At 40.7% G+C, this 16,399-nt stretch overlaps 1 protein-coding gene across 3 annotated transcripts in view; it reads right to left on the bottom strand.

Moving 5' to 3' along the window:
- Window positions 1–13,071: 13,071 nt before the first annotated feature.
- Window positions 13,072–16,399, bottom strand: part of OTOA (otoancorin) — a 111,877-nt gene continuing 108,549 nt past the window's right edge. For all 3 annotated transcript variants that reach the window (XM_056536572.1, XM_056536573.1, XM_056536574.1), the window contains 3 exons: window positions 15,794–15,891; window positions 15,367–15,565; window positions 13,072–14,337 (listed from right to left, as the gene is read on the bottom strand). In XM_056536572.1, coding sequence (XP_056392547.1) covers window positions 14,273–14,337; window positions 15,367–15,565; window positions 15,794–15,891 — 362 coding nt within the window. In that variant the 3' untranslated portion in view covers window positions 13,072–14,272. The remainder of the gene's footprint in view (window positions 14,338–15,366; window positions 15,566–15,793; window positions 15,892–16,399) is intronic.

Raw genomic sequence — 16,399 nt, 5'->3', positions numbered from 1 at the left:
TTATTTGATGAGAGGTACCCTTTAATTCTTTCTATGGAATCTGCAAGGCATCAGAGTGGCCCTAGTGCTGGTATGTTCTGCCAGCGCTTGCTGTCTCCGGAGTGTCCACTCGGAAATACAGCAGCTGATAAGTACTGGAAGGATTAAGATTTTTAATTTACAAATCTGTTTAACTTTCTGGCACCAGTTGATTTGAAAACATTTGTTTTCCACTTGTTTCCACCTGAGTTCCCCTTTAACCTGTGTCTGTCCTATACTAAACTCCAATCATAACCCGACAGCCTCAATATAATGTAGTTTATCCAAGAAAATTGTAGCCAGCCATATGTGTAATATCTTTATTTTTATGCATACGTTTATTTTTTATGCAATAGAAATCACGTAAAGATTCTGCAGCTTTCCCATGTGGCCCAAAGTGAAAAGTCCTTGCTGAAATTAATAACTAGAACGCTGACTGTATTTGCTTTAAGGGAGGCAACATATAGCTTTCCAAGATCTCCAGAGTGACTAGTAATTGCAGATTCCGCATTCTCATTCCACCTCCTCCGGTTGGTGACAATTGCCTCTTAAGTTCTCATCTTTGTGACTTGCCTTTTAAATCACCTATTTGCCTGAAATCCCTCGTCTGCCGGATACATATCCTGTGAGACCTTCATCCACCTAGCAACAACCCCGGCTTAGTGGTTCTCAAATTTCTATCCTGAACCAGTTTTTCGCTCAGTCTCAGTCACCAAGATGAGAAATGACTTCCTACGACTTCTATACAGCAGACACATTCACACAGTCCAGGTCACTGTAAGGCTGGGTTCACACCATGTTTTTGCAATACAGTTTTTTATCAGGTATTTGATAAAAAAAAAACGGATTCCTCAAAACGTGACTAAACTGTATCCAAACGTGTGTACAAAGTTTTATCTGTATATGGTTGAAAACCGTATACGGTTTGAAAAATGATGTCCGGTTGCATCCGTTTTTTAAGAAAAAAAAACGCATAAGTTTTGAACTTTTCATTCCATTATGAATAAAGTTTCACTTGTTTGATTGAAATTCCAAGAAAAAAAACTGTGCAAATTCAAAAACTGTATGGTGAAAACCGGATGGAACCGTACGCACATACAGGTCTGTACAGTTCCCATTGACTCCCATGTTTAAAAAAAACGTATACGGTTTTTCACCCGGACCAAAAACCGTGGTAGGCCACGGTTTTCTGTCCAGAAAAAAAAAAAGTAAAAAACCGTGTGGTTTGAAAAACGGAGACAACCGTATACAATATGGTGCATACAGTTTTGAATGGGAAGTCTATGGGCACGGTTTGCTGTACGGTTGCATACGTTTAAAAAAATAAAAACATATCCAAAAACTGTATAGAAAAATCGTGGTGTGAACCCACCCTGACAGTAATTATTACCTGTCAAAGGAAAATGTTTTAGGAGCATAAAAAACATTAACATTTCTTTAGAACTTCAAAAAAAATTGTCATTTCTCTCTAAAACAAAACATAAACGGATGTCTGGATATGGGGGGAGATTTATCAAAACCTGTGCAGAGGAAAACTGGCCCAGTTGCCCATAGCAACCAATCAGCTCGCATCTTTCATTTTTATGAAGGCCTGTGAAAAATGAAAGAAGCAATCTGATTGGTTGTTATGGGCAACTGGGCAAGTTTTTCTCTGCACAGGTTTTGATAAATCTCCCCCATGTTGTATGAAGCAATCACCTCATCGACCTGCACCATCCCTTTTCAAGCAATGCCGTCCACGCGGAACCTATTCTTTCTTTTGGGGGTCTGGGATCCAGAATTTCCGAGGCGGAAAATTTTGCAATGTGAACAGGTCAACGGAAAACCTATTGACACCAATGTTAAAATTATGCAGCAGAATTTCTGAGCGGATTTCTGCACGAAAATTCCATAGCGAGAACGGGGTTAAAGGGGGCGGTTCATGTGTTTCTCTTCAAGAATGTAATGGTAGAACAGATGATTTTATTTTCTTCACAACAGAGGCATAAACACTTGATGGTTACAAACACATAGGCCCAGATTTATCAACCTGTGTGAGAAAAAAAGTGGAGTGAATTTCCCACAGCAACCAATCACAGCTCAGCTTTCACTTTACCTCAGCTTGTTAGCTGAGCTGTGATTGGTTGCTGTGAGGAAATCCCTCCACTTTTTCTCTCACACAGTTTGATAAATCTCCCCCATAGAGAGGCACAATAAACATGGTGGTTACAGGTCACGGATGGTGGCACAAAACATTTGAACATTGCAGAATTTAATTCAAGGTTCACTTTATAGCAGATGAGGGATTATGTGATGCTCCACTGAGCATCAGGCTGTGTCCAAAGTCAACTTTCACCCATAACAGTGAAGCAGTGGTCTCTTGGAGGTTACCTCAAAACCTGCCCCACCTTTGCGTTCCTTATTGCAGCAGTCACTTCACATAGGTTTGCCCTGTGTGTGTGTACATGAGAAGCAGCACTGTTTTTGGCCATTACTTGCATATGGTTTATTTTAGCAGATGTCTGCTCTGCAGGCTTCATCTATAATTTGCAGTTCTCCCAGAGCTGTCGACAGTGCTATTTCCATAGACTTGAAATGGCTTGTCTTGCAGGCTCAGGACAAATCTGTGCTGATTTTCAGAGTGGTCACAGAAAAGGGAGGGGGGGGGGAGACATGAAAAAGCTTCATAACAGGAGAAAGAAGCATTTTTGTCTGATAAGATATATTTCCAGGTTTCTTAAATTTGCTTGTACTATTGGCCTATGCTAAGTTTGTTCAAATGACAGTGCCTATTTAAAGTGACACTGTGGCTTCTTGGTACCATGTCTGTCACCTGAAAAGTACTGCAGGTGCAGATTTGGGCATTGTACTGTTTTCCCAGCAACTAGACAGCTCTGTCTGCTTCTACATGTTCTGTCCTGTCTTGTGCTACATCTACCACCGCAAATTGCTAATTATGGTGGAGGTGCGTCTACTAGATTGTGACAGTGTTACTTTATTTGTGCCGCCATCCTATAATGCAGCGTCTAGAGCCTGGTTGTAAGTGCCCCCTCTGCTCTGTACCACTGGCTGCCACTAGACCTGCTGCCTGTGGCCATTTTACATAGTCTATAGCAGTGGTCTTCAACCTGCGGACCTCCAGATGTTGCAAAACTACAACTCCAAGCATGCCCGGACAGCCGTTGGCTGTCCGGGCATGCTGGGAGTTGTAGTTTTGCAACATCTGGAGGTCCGCAGGTTGAAGACCACTGGTCTATAGGCTGGGGGCTAAATATCGTAACCTCTACTGACAGATGGGCACAGCAGTCTGCTATCTTGCTTATATTTCCATATAAAGTCGTATTCTTTCACATTTTTAATCAGTGCCGCAGTGAAAGGTATTGCCATGGTAAGAGATGGAGCGTGCTTCTCCGGCAGAGCTTTTTTTGTGTAAACACTGTAATTATTAAGCATCAAAGTGAGAACATCATGTTATGCAGAAAGTGGCATCCCACAGGCATTATTCATCTGTGATACAGCGGCATCCCTTGGGCACTGCTACATTTTACGACAAAACACACATGGCAGGTCATCTCGTAATCATCTGCTCGGCGTTGAATTCACTTGTGTGAAGGAAATAATAATGATGTGAATATTGTTACCACAAACCAATGCATGCCGCAATGAAATAGTGTAAAACCTTCCGACCTACTCTACGAAAACTTGTGTAGAAAAAAAAACAGAGGTATTGCCCATAGAAATTAGGGAATTTAAGCTTTTATTTTTTGCAGCAAATGAGGCACCATCCAGATTGTAACACTATATTATATATATATTATACTGTATCTAGGTCCAACTTTCCATACTGACTCATATTATGTAAGCTTCATAGAGGTGGGATCCCTGTTTTCTAAACTCATAACCACAGTTTATAATATCATAGCTGCCTGCAGCCACTAGAGATGAGCGAATTTACAGTAAATTCGATTCGTCACGAACTTCTCGGCTCGGCAGTTGATGACTTATCCTGGATAAATGAGTTCAGCTTTCAGGTGTTTCGGTGGGCTGGAAAAGGTGGATACAGTCCTAGGAAAGAGTCTCCTAAGACTGTATCCACCCTTTCCAGCCCACAGGAGCACCTGAAAGCTGAACTCATTTATGCAGGATAAGTCATCAACTGCCGAGCCGAGAAGTTCGTGACGAATCGAATTTACTGTAAGTTCGCTCATCTCTAGCAGCCACCACAATGTGAAGCTTACTACTTTAATATTAATATTTAATGGCTATGTACACGGAACAGAATTTATGCGGAATTGCTACTTCCCTCCACTACTCCTGCTGTGCCTCCGTTGTCCTGCTCTGGTCCCCCGCAGCAATCGTCTGCCTGAGTCTGCAGCGTGACATGTCGTCTACGTAAGTGCCCAGGCCCAAAGTGTCAGACTGCAGCTCGCTAGCTACAGTGATGTCCTGCCTCGGCCAGCGATTCGCTGAGCAGCAGTATGACCCACTGGGCTTCTGTAGACTCAGGAAGATAATCTCTGCAGGGAACCGGAATAGGACACCAGAGGCACCGCAGGAGCGCTGGAGGTAAGTAGATGTTTAAAGGAGAAGTATCATGTAAGAAAACTTGTAGTTTTGCAAAAGCAAATATGTATAGTGACCTCCAGACTCACCCCAGCATCAGATGTCGGGGAGAAAAGAATTGGGCATGTTAGATTAACTTCTTCCTCATTCCTCCCATACACATGCACGCTTAACTTGGCCGAGCATGCACATGTTTTGAATGGGGAGAGGGGAGAAATCTGCTGCCAGATTTCTCTGGCGACAGCTTATCTTCTCAAGAACAATAGGATTGGGCAGTAGAAATCTAACATGCCCAATTCTTTTCTCCCCATCATCTGATGCTGGGGAGAGTCTGGAGCAGGGATGTGGGATTCCTATCGCCCGACGCCCGGGACATGCAGTTCCGGTTGCCAGGCAGGTGAATTTTTCAGGCTCTTAGCCATGAAATCCCCCTGACAAGCATGGCGGCACTCAGAGGGGAGTATGGAGCGGGCTTCCGACTTAAGCCCGCTCCATACTCTGCAGCCCCCAGCTGATTTCAGTAGCTGGGGGCCGCCGCTAATAGCCAGAATGCGGCGATCCCGCTGACAGCGGCGTCTAAAGGGACATGTAAATGCTCCCTGGTGGGCTAGTGGGGTGGATCATCCCCCCTGAAGCGCGATCACGGGGGGCGATCCACTATAGAGGTAGCCAGAAGGCTTACCTTTTTTCCCTGGTGTCCATGGCTCTGTCATTGATAGATCCTGGCTGGACTAGGCTGTATCAATGGAGCACAGAGTGTGCAGAGTTCAATAGAGTTCAGTAGAACTCCATTGATCTGTATGAGGAATCTAATGATTCCTCCTAAAAGTCCCCTTGGGGACTAATAAAGTGTAAAAAAAAAAAAAAAAAGTTTAATAAAAGTTTAAAAGACACACATTAACCCCTTCCATATTAAAAGTTCAAATCACACCCTTTTCCTACATAAAAACATGTACACATAATGTAAATAAACATATTTGGTATCGCCGCATGCGTAATTGTACAAACTATTAAATATAACATTATATATCCCATATGGTAAAAAAAAATACCAAACCCCAGAATGGCAATTTTTATAATATCCCAGTAAAAAGTTAAAACCAATTAAAAAGTCAGATCAATTCCAAAAATGGTACCGATACATAAAAACTCAAAAAATGAGCCTGGTATACGAAAAAAAAAAAAGCTACAGGGGTAAGAAAATAGCAATAATTTTTAACAAAAAAGTTCAGAATTTGTAAAACATGACTGAAACTACAAATCTGGTATTGCTGTAATCAGGACAACCTAAAGTATCAAAATAACATGTTAGCTCAACCACAAGGTAAATGGCGTAAAAAAAAAAAAAAGAAAATTTTTATTTTAATTTCACCTCACCAATATTATTTTTTTTTGTTTCGGAGCATATGGAGCATATGTTATGGAAAACTAAAAGGTATCATTACAAAGTACAATTGGTTTTGCAAAAAACAAGCCCGTCTGTAGGTGAGGAAAAAACGAGAGTCTAAAAGCGAAAATTGGCCTGGACAAGTGGATCGGCATGAGGGAGGGCAGGGTGGGCCATTAATTTGGATACACCTTAATAAAATGGGAATGGTTGGTGATATTAACTTCCTGTTTGTGGCACATTAGTATATGTGAGGGGGGAAACTTTTCAAGATGGGTGGTGACCATGGCGGCCATTTTGAAGTTGGCCATTTTTAATCCACACTGGCACGTTCCCTGAGTTTTTCCAGCAAGATGGTGCACCACCACATTATGGGTGTCAGGTCCGAGCATTCCTAGATGAACAGTTTCCTGGAAAGTGGATTGGTCGTCTTGGGCCAGTTGAATGGCCCCCAAGGTCTCCCGATCTGACCCCCTTAGACTTTTATCTTTCTGGTCATTTGAAGGCAATTGTCTATGCTGTGAAGATACGAGATGTGCAGCACCTGAAACTACGGATACTGGAAGCCTGTGCTAGCATTTCTCCTGCGGTGTTGCTATCAGTGTGTGAAGAGTGGGAGAAGAGGGTTGCATTGACAATCCAACACAATGGGCAGCACATTCAACACATTTTATAAGTGGTCAAAAACTTGTAAATAACTCATGAAAGAATAAAGTTACATTAAAACCAAGCACATCATTGTTTTTCTTGTGAAATTCCCAATAAGTTTGATGTCTCACATGACCCTCTTCCTATTGAAAAAACAAAATTTGGATTCAAAATGGCCGCCATGGTCACCACCCATCTTGAAAAGTTTCCCCCCTCACATATACAAATGTGCCACAAACAGGAAGTTAATATCACCAACCACTCCCATTTTATTAAGGTGTATCCATATAAATGGCCCACCCTGTAGATTGGGCTCCGTTTTAGTTCCTTGGGCAAGTAGTTTTTTTTTTCATTTTTTTATTTCCACACCCCTGTGGAGGCCACTATACATATTTGCTATTGCAGAACTACAACTCTTAGCATGCCCGGACAGCGTTCGGCTGTCCGGGCATGCTGTGAGCTACAGTTTTCAACAGCTGGAGGCACACTGTTTGGGAAACACTGCCTTACATGATCAGCCCATCTCGGTAAAGTTGGCAGGTTTGGTTGACATTCATCTAATGTGTATGGTTAGCTTTAGCATACCTTTACACGTGTGTTTATTTATTTTCTGCCGCTTATTTTCTGCTATTAATTCAATGATAAAATAAGCAGCAGAAAATCAGCTAAGGGTCTATTCACACTACAGAATCTATCAGGGCTAGGAAAAAAGTGACTTTCTGACTGCAGTGTATGTTCTGTTTATCTGTGTTTAAGCATTCCTCTTCCCTTGGGGCTTCAGGGGTTCAGTATGAATTTCGTCATTCCATCAACTTGAGCTTCTTTCCAAACAGAGCAGCCCTGTTAACACCTCTAACCTTTCCATATGCACAGTAAAGAAGAGGCATTAACAATAGTGCTATTTATCTAGCAGAGGTAAATAAAGGAAGGAATACGCAGAGTGTTAGTTGCTTTCCAGTCATTCTAGAAAGTTCAGGAATGCAAAAGTTTTTTTGTGCTATTTGTACCGATATAACCAGAGGTTCTAATAACAGAGGTACGATATTGGCCCTCATTTACTTAGAAAATCAGGTTGTAAGTCTATCTTGCTTTCTTACCCGACTGCTTTTTTCCTCTGGTATTTATTATTATGTCGCATCCTGTTTGTCGCATTTGGTTTTTGTTGGTTTTGGTTTCCAACTCCTCTGAGTTGTCGGGAAAAAATCCACAACAATTCAACAAATTCGGGTTGGAAACCTTTATAAATTTGTGGGAAAGCTCAGAAATGTCGGGTTATGCCCCTTTATCGGGTTTGGGAGAATCCACATCGGGTCCGTCTGGAAAAAATGTTGCATCATGTCGCAGACTGGCGCACGATGTCTGCGACATGTCGCAGACAAAGATGCGCCAAAAAAAAACGACAAAACAAGTCGGGTTTAGAATAGTAAATGAGGGCCATTGTGTCAAGCTTCCATCTTGAATCAAAATGATTCAATTTAAATGGATTCTCCAGTGGAAAACATTTTTTTTTTATCAACTGGTGCCAGAAAGTTAAACAGATTTGTAAATTAAAAAAAGATATATAGTAAGCGCTGTACTTGTTTATAAAGAATATTGACTGGAATTAGTAACTGACCTGGATATTGGCTGAATAGAACGTGTCAGTAGAACTGTCAGTTGCACATAAGGAAGCAGCATACAGGTAAGTAGCTTCAGTGTTACTGTGGAGCAGAAGGAAAGTGTGATTAGCTATTAATTAGTACTTTTTTCCATAATTTGGTCCGCTGTATACTATTGAGTTATCTCGGACACAGCTGTGACACGGCCCGCGGTCATCGAGAGTGCAATTATGTCTTGTTAACAGTGGTAGTGCGGCAAGATACTACTACGATCGCAAGTTCACAATGTGGCGATCAGGAAACAATGTTTCTAAAGTGCCTATGGAGAGAAACGTTCGCTATTATGTTTCTACTGTGCCCCGTACCTGCTAGACAGCTCGCGCTGCGTTACGGAGCCGTCAGTGGGTCTGTGGAGTGGATCAGAGGAGCTGCTGCGTCCGGTCGCGCTGAAGTGAGCTCTGGATGGTGGTGCTCCAGAGATTGCAAGTGAAGTTTTCAATGATCCTATAGTAGAGCTTCTTCTCGGGTGATCCGGTCAGGTTAAGGGAGCGTGAGAGGCAGTGGGAATGGGCCCCGGCCGCAGTGGGAATTCCTACGTCTTTGTTGTGTTATAGAAAGGCAAATAATTCCAGTTCAGCATTTAAGCCATGGGGAATTAGAGAATTAAGATTGAATATCCATTTTGTTTCATTACGGGATAATTGTGAAATGTAGTTGCCACCCCTCCAATGGGTGGCGACTAGTTCAAGTCCAAAGAATTTTGAAGTTTTGACGGATTGATGATGCATAAGTTTATAGTGTGAGGATAGGGGGTGACCCTCATATCCTCGCTGGATATTGTAAATGTGTTCCCTGATTCGGGTGCCTAATTGTCTTTTAGTACGTCCTACGTAGATTTTATTGCAGGGACACCGTATAGCATAAATGACCCCCTGTGATTTACAGTGAATGTGGCTTCTTATTTTGTATTCCACCTGTTCTTTACTGCTCATTACAGTTGTTGTGGGGTGTTTATTTTCCATGGCCATGCAAGCGTTGCACATTTTGCATGGGTAGAAGCCATTTTTTAGGGGTAAAAAATTCTTATTGTTTTTTCCATTGTTATGATTAACTATGGATTTGTTTTTACAGTAGGAGCTATACGGTGCTTCAGGAATAATTTCCCCCAATATTTTGTCCTCCATCAGTTTATCCCAATGCTTTTTCACTATTTTTTGATAAATGAAACTTTGTTTGTTATATTGCGTTATGATTGGTATATTCATTTTACTATTTTGTACTTCTTCTTTATTGGTTTTATCCCTTGTTACTATTAGTTTTTCTCTATCCATATCTGACACTTGCTGCTGGATTTTGTTCAGATTCTCTTCTTCATAGCCCTTGCTGATGAATTTTTTCTTTAGTTCTTCCGACTCTTGGCTATATTTTTGTTCCTCCGTGCAGTTCCTAAGGAGTCTTAGAAACTGGCTTTTGGGAATGTTTTTCAGCCACACAGGTAGATGGCAGCCGTCCATCTGAATAAAGGAATTGCTATCTGTAGGTTTGGAATATGTGTGTGTAATCATCTGATTATTTACAATAGTTATAGTCAAATCTAAAAACTGAATTGAGGAATGGCTGAAGGAGGCCGTAAATGTTAAAAAAAAAATAATTTTTATTAATTTTTGTAAAAAATGTGGATAAACTATCAGGACCCCCTTTCCAGATAAATAAAATATCATCGATGAACCTCCGCCAGAGGACGAGGTTGCGCTCAAGTTACCCCCCCCCCCCCCGGGAAGATGGATGTTTCCTCCCGCAAACCTCGTCCGCATAGCGGTCCCCCATCTTTGGTTAAAAAACGTGTCTTCATATTTAAAATAGTTATGGTTCAGTATAAAAGTAATACACTCGCCAATGTATTTAATTTGGTTTTGCGGCATATTTTGTTGTTTGTTTAAAAAATGTTCAGCTGCATGTCGGCCTTTTTCGTGTTCTATTACTGTATAGAGAGATATAATGTCCAAAGTCCCTATAATGTATTCCTCTCTCCACACGATATCTTTAAGGAGCTGTAAGACATGAGCTGTGTCCATTAAAAAAGCTGGTAGTTTAGAAACACATGGTTGGAGATGGGTGTCAATGTATTTAGATAAATTCGCTGTAAGACACCCTATGCCCGATATAATGGGTCTCCCCAGAGGGTTTTCTAAACTCTTGTGGACCTTCGGTATCTGGTAAAATATGGGAATCTTAAGGTCATTTGTAGTAATAAAATCTTTTTCTTGTTTTGCTAAAATCCCTGTTCTTTTTGGTATTTGCATGTTGGGTCACTTCTTAGCTGCTGGTATGTTTGAGCATCTCCTCATAGGTGTGTACATTCCTGGTGATACATGTCATAGTTTAGTATCACTATGCTCCCCCCTTTGTCCACTGGACGGATCACTATGTTGTTATTTGTCTGTAATGTTCTGAGTGCTTGTTGTTCATTCATGATTAAATAGTTTTTTTGGTATTTCTGGTTGATCTTAATTTTTCTAAGGTCCCTGGTAACTAGGCTTTCAAACGCTTGCATAGCTTCAGAATACTCATATTGTGGAAAGAATGTCGATTTTTTCCTAAGGCTGCATTCACATCACGATTTCTCCAATTTCTCCATCCGACCTGAGTACACGATTTTTATAACTTAAAATCGTATGAAATCGTATATAAAGTCGAATCCATTGTTCTCCAATAAAAAATCGGAACCATTACACACATCCGATTTGATCCGCATCTGATTTCACACGATTTTTGTTCAGGTCTGAAATCGTGGTCAACCCCGATTTCAGGCCCGAACAAAAATTTTGTGAAATCGGATGCGGATCAAATCGGATGTGTGTAATAAATCCGATTTTTTAATGGAGGTCAATGGATCCGACTTTATATACGATTTCATACAATTTTAAGTTATAAAAATCGTATACTCAGGTCGGATGGAGAAATCGTGATGTGAATGCAGCCTAAGTTCCGTATGTATATATGGAGCAGTATTGGAATCAATTGGAATATTCTCGGTGGTTTTGGGGTTCTTTATAAAATATTTTTTTAGAGACAAGTTTCTCATAAATTTCTTTAGGCCTATGTAGGCATCGAGTTTATTGATAGAAGAAGTTGGTGCAAACTTCAGGCCTTTTTGAATGAGTGCCTGTCCTGTGCTCAGGGTATAGTTACTCAGATTATACATTTTTTGTTGCTGTTCTAGATCCCTTTTATTGATATCTTTTTTTGGGAGCGTTTCTCGCCCCTTTTGCCTCTTTGTCTATGGTTAGGCCTCTTCTGTGAAAAAAATCATGTTTGATGTTTCTCTGTGCATAACATTTATTTTTTGTTTCGGCCTTGTGTCTCCCGTTTTGTCTATATATTGAGTTGTAATTATACTTGTGTTTGGTTCTTCATGTTGGAGTGGATAATATCTATTTTCCCTTTGTAGGTTATAATGTGTAGATTTTTTTTTAGGAGTAGTAGTTATAGCATTCCTTGGAGTTTTTATTATACTTTCTGTCTCCAATGGATTCTGAGAGGTGGGGGTTTGACTTGGTATAGGGTCATGTATTGTTAGAATGGACAAATTGAGTTCATTAGGGTATTCTTGCTCTTCCCCCACTACATCTATAGTTTCAAGTTCTTCATAGTTGAAGGATCTTTCTTTATTTGTCTCAATGCTAGTGTCCGTGGCATCTCTAATTAGTTTTCGCTGTTTCTTTTTGATAATGTCCTCTTCTTTCTGTCTGATCCTATGTTGTATATTTTTAGATAATTTATTAACTTCTTCATGGTCAGTGTATGTCTGATATTGTGAAATAGTTGTGCTAAAATTTGTTTATTCTTCATCAGACCTTTTTTGCTTTTATTAATAATGAACAGGACAGCCTGTTTGGAAAATTCATGTAAAAGGCTGTCCCACTCATCAAGCGTGTCCAGGTCCCCCAGGTCTCCTGAGAGGGCCTTGTGTATTATCAGACCCTTAGGGACTGTATCCCTTTCTAAGTACTGTTCTAATGTCGCCACCTCCCACATATCTCTCATCTCAGTGATGAGTAGTCTCTCTAATTTTAGGCTTTGTGGACCTTTGAGGTCACCATAGTAACGTCACTAGTATCCAGCTCATTCAAACTTTAATCTCATAGCAGCGTGCACGCAGGTTGGTAGAAGCGCCACCAGCCGGGGCGCATTCCCACTGCCTCTCACGCTCCCTTAACCTGACCGGATCACCAGAGAAGAAGCTCTACTATAGGATCATTGAAAACTTCACTTGCAATCTCTGGAGCACCACCATCCAGAGCTCACTTCAGTGCGACCGGACGCAGCAGCTCCTCTGATCCACTCCACAGACCCACTGACGGCTCCGTAACGCAGCGCAAGCTGTCTAGCAGGTACGGGGCACAGTAGAAACATAATAGCGAATCTCTCCATAGGCACTTTAGAAACATTGTTTCCTGATCGCCACATTGTGAACTTGCGATCGTAGTAGTATCTTGCCGCACTACCACTGTTAACAAGACATAATTGCACTCTCTATGACCGCGGGCCGTGTCACAGCTGTGTCCGAGATAACTCAATAGTTCACAGCGAACCAAATTATGGAAAAAAGTACTAATTAATAGCTAATCACACTTTTCTTCTGCTCCACAGTAACACTGAAGCTACTTACCTGTATGCTGCTTCTTTATGTGCAACTGACAGTTCTACTGACACGTTCTATTCAGGAGGTAACTCCTGGCTAGAGTGTCCTGAAATAATTCTGTTACAAGTTGTACACCAGACAAGATGTTGGGCTGAAGAAGGAAAAGCAGAAGGAAAGCATGAAAGGTAGTGAATTTTTTTTTTTTTAACAATATATGTCAATTTATTAGACAGTGGAAAATAAGTATCATCATCGGACAATCCCTTTAACAAGAGGCATTTCTAAGCATTCTTACATACAATAATGCTGGGCTTTAAGTAGATGTTTCAGACTGGAAAAACATGGCTGCTTCTCTCCTATAAATAGTGACATAAATGTCCTGTTGTATTTGGGTATCTCAGCCGTTCCCATAGACAATAGATGGAGTGTGTGCTGATACACCACTTCATTTAGTGGGGAGAGGGGTCCCTGTTCTAGAGATCACGGGGTGGCAGAGGTTGGATCCCTACAATCAGACTCTTATCCTCAATCCTCTGGATAGGGAATACATTTTTAGTGGATGAAATACTCCTTGGAGAGGAGCTACAACTGTTGTCAAAACCCATGAACAAGTATGGTGCTGTTTCTGAAAACAGTAGCCATGTTTTTCTTATTCTTTGAATATCAGTGTGGCCCCTCAGAAAGCTATAGGTACCCTGTTATGGCTCTATTAATCATCTGGAATAATGCTGTATGACCTTAGGTGGACTTCTATACTTTCCAATTCCCTTATGTACCAAAAATGGGACATTTGAACTTCTCCCATAGAGCTCACTTTTCGGCAAGGTTTGCATATACCTCATTTTGCTGGTTTTCAACATTATCGGAACTGTTGTCAGGTATGGACTTAAAGGGGTACTCCGATGGAATTTTTATTTTATTTTAAATCAACTGGTGCCAGAAAGTTAAACAGATTTGTAAATTACTTCTATTAAAAAAATCTTAATCCTTCCAGTACTTATTAGTAGCTGTATACTACAGAGGAAACCCCTCTAACTTGTGGTAATTTACATATGTTTTATTGCTGAATGTCCTTGTATTGGAAGTGTGGTCAACTGCACTTTCTAATATAGATCCTTTTGGTAAATGTTTGGTCCATTATAGGCTACATCTGGTGTATACTGTACGTGGTGTAACCCTATCTGTACACTGCTCATGCTTTTCACATATACTACACCTAATGGACCACATACTGTAAAAGGATTTTATTTTGCTTACAGAAATGTCTGTATCACAGTAAATATGAAAGGCAACGTATGAAAGAAAAACAAGACACTGGTCTGTTCTGTCATGCCCAATATGGGTGAATAAAGACACAATCCCAATATAATGTGAGGAAGCTTGTAAAGAGCAGAGAGGGCTCCTACGATATGGAACAGGAACACATCACTGACCTCATGTATACAGCAAGTGACAAACAAAAGCAAAGACAACGCAATAGTCAGTTGTTATTATGACACCTGGAAGAAAAAAAATGGAGAAAATTATAGTGTCATTTTTTTTTTTACTGAGAATCATGCATTGTTTTCTTGGAGCATTTAGTACTAGAGATAAGTATTATAACAGCTTCCTATATATGAGACATTAGAAGCTGATATAAAATAAGGCCTGGGAGTTCCACTTTTATTGTCTCATTTGAGGCCAATGTAGAGAATATTCATTCTTCTCTGTTACCAGTAATATCAGATAAAAAATATATACACTGCGTGAACATCAAATGCATCATCTGGGATACAGAACTAGAAATAAAATAACAAAAAAAGCTCACTTACCAATTTAATGTTATAGAAAAATTGTGCCAAACCGGTCTTTGCTGCTCAGAGTCCCATGTAGACACAGCAGCAGTGGCTCTGTCCATACAGGACATGCATCAAATGACTACAATGATCCCTCAACTTACAATTGCCTCAGGTTACAATATCTTTAACGTATAATTGCCTTTTTGGAATATTGTAACTTGACACCAGACTCGCCATACATTGTTACAGACAGTCCAGATCTGTGAAGAGTGTCAATGACTGGAAGAATTGACCAATCAGAATGGGCATTCAATGGTAAAACACCTGTATTACTGAAGTGCATGCACTGACTGGCTGTCCGGTAGCGCCCCCTACAGTACATGGCGGCCATGCTACCTTTTGTAGACACAGACAAATGTCTGGTGTATGGTGAGGTGCAAAAAGTGTCTAAAATACATTATAAACCTGGTGCAAGGCATAAATGCCAGGGTTTATTTTGCACAAATTGAGCTATATACTGGCACATGTAGCCTGGTAAATCTCCCACATTGTATCCAAAGTGCTGTAACATCTTGTAGCAGCAAAGACTGACATAAATTTTAAGTAAGTACAAGTAAATAGTCACGTTTTCTTACTTGGAGTATTTGGAAAATGCCCCTAACCTTTAAAGTGATATCACCATACATAGCGCAGTTTACACCCATAAAATGCACATAGTAACTAAGGGTATTCCAATGGCTCACTACTTACTCTTGGATATAAGGAGTGTGGTTGCGGTGGTTGTAGTGCGTATTGTCACTGGTACTGATGTGTTGGTGCCAGCTCTTCTGCCCTCTAGAGCCTCCCTAAGGCTGTGCATCTGTACGCTGTTCAGCTGAGCACGCTGGGATTCTGTAACCATTGCTCCATTTTCAGATCCAAGGTTTAGAATCTGCTCAGGTGACAGATCCTTATGGAAGAAAAGTATTAGCATTTACATTAAAATGATTAGATTCTCAAAATAAAATGTATATATAATAAAGTGTCATGTTTAAACTAAGCTCATCGGTGTGATCCATCCGGCTACCAATATACTGTATGTCTATGGAGATTACATGGCTGTGAGCTTGATATTGGATCTGTTTTGGAGTATACTTTTGGCTTACATACATTTAAAAAAGTCTGTTTATTTTATTACCTTAAAAATCTCCCCAGGTATAAGTTTAATGGCAGACGGCTGAATATAGGGCATAAGTCTAGGATCAAGAGTCCTGAAATCTTCTTTGGTAAAACCAGCTGAAATAAGAGACCACATAACAAAAACATTAGTGAATACTAATAGTACAAACTATTGCTTGTGAGGTCTTGTATTTCAGAATAACGTACAGTGTATAGAGTAGTATGCAGCGCTTTTTACATTATGTCAAATAGATCATCTTTTCTCTACATACAGTAACATAACTCTAATCCAGCATTAATAGGGTGTTCTGGATTACTGGACAGTATACAGCTTATATATATATATATATATACCGTATTTTTTGCCGTATAAGACGCACTTTTTCTTCCCCAAAACTGGGTGGAAAAAGTTGTGCGTCTTATACGGCGAATACACCCCTATCGCGGCGGTCCCTGCGGCCATCAACGGCCGGGACCTGCGGCTAATACAGGACATTACCGATCGCGGTGATGCCCTGTATTAACCCTTCAGACGCGGCGATCAAAGCTGACCGCTGCGTCTGAAGGGAAAGTGACACTAACCCGGCTTTTCAGCCGGGCTGTTCGGGACCGCCGCGGTGAAATC

The sequence above is a fragment of the Hyla sarda genome, chromosome 8, assembly GCF_029499605.1.
Source record: "Hyla sarda isolate aHylSar1 chromosome 8, aHylSar1.hap1, whole genome shotgun sequence".
Lineage (NCBI taxonomy): Eukaryota > Metazoa > Chordata > Amphibia > Anura > Hylidae > Hyla > Hyla sarda.
Note: the sequence above shows the minus strand (reverse complement) of the source record. Positions and strands in the feature narration are given on the sequence as shown.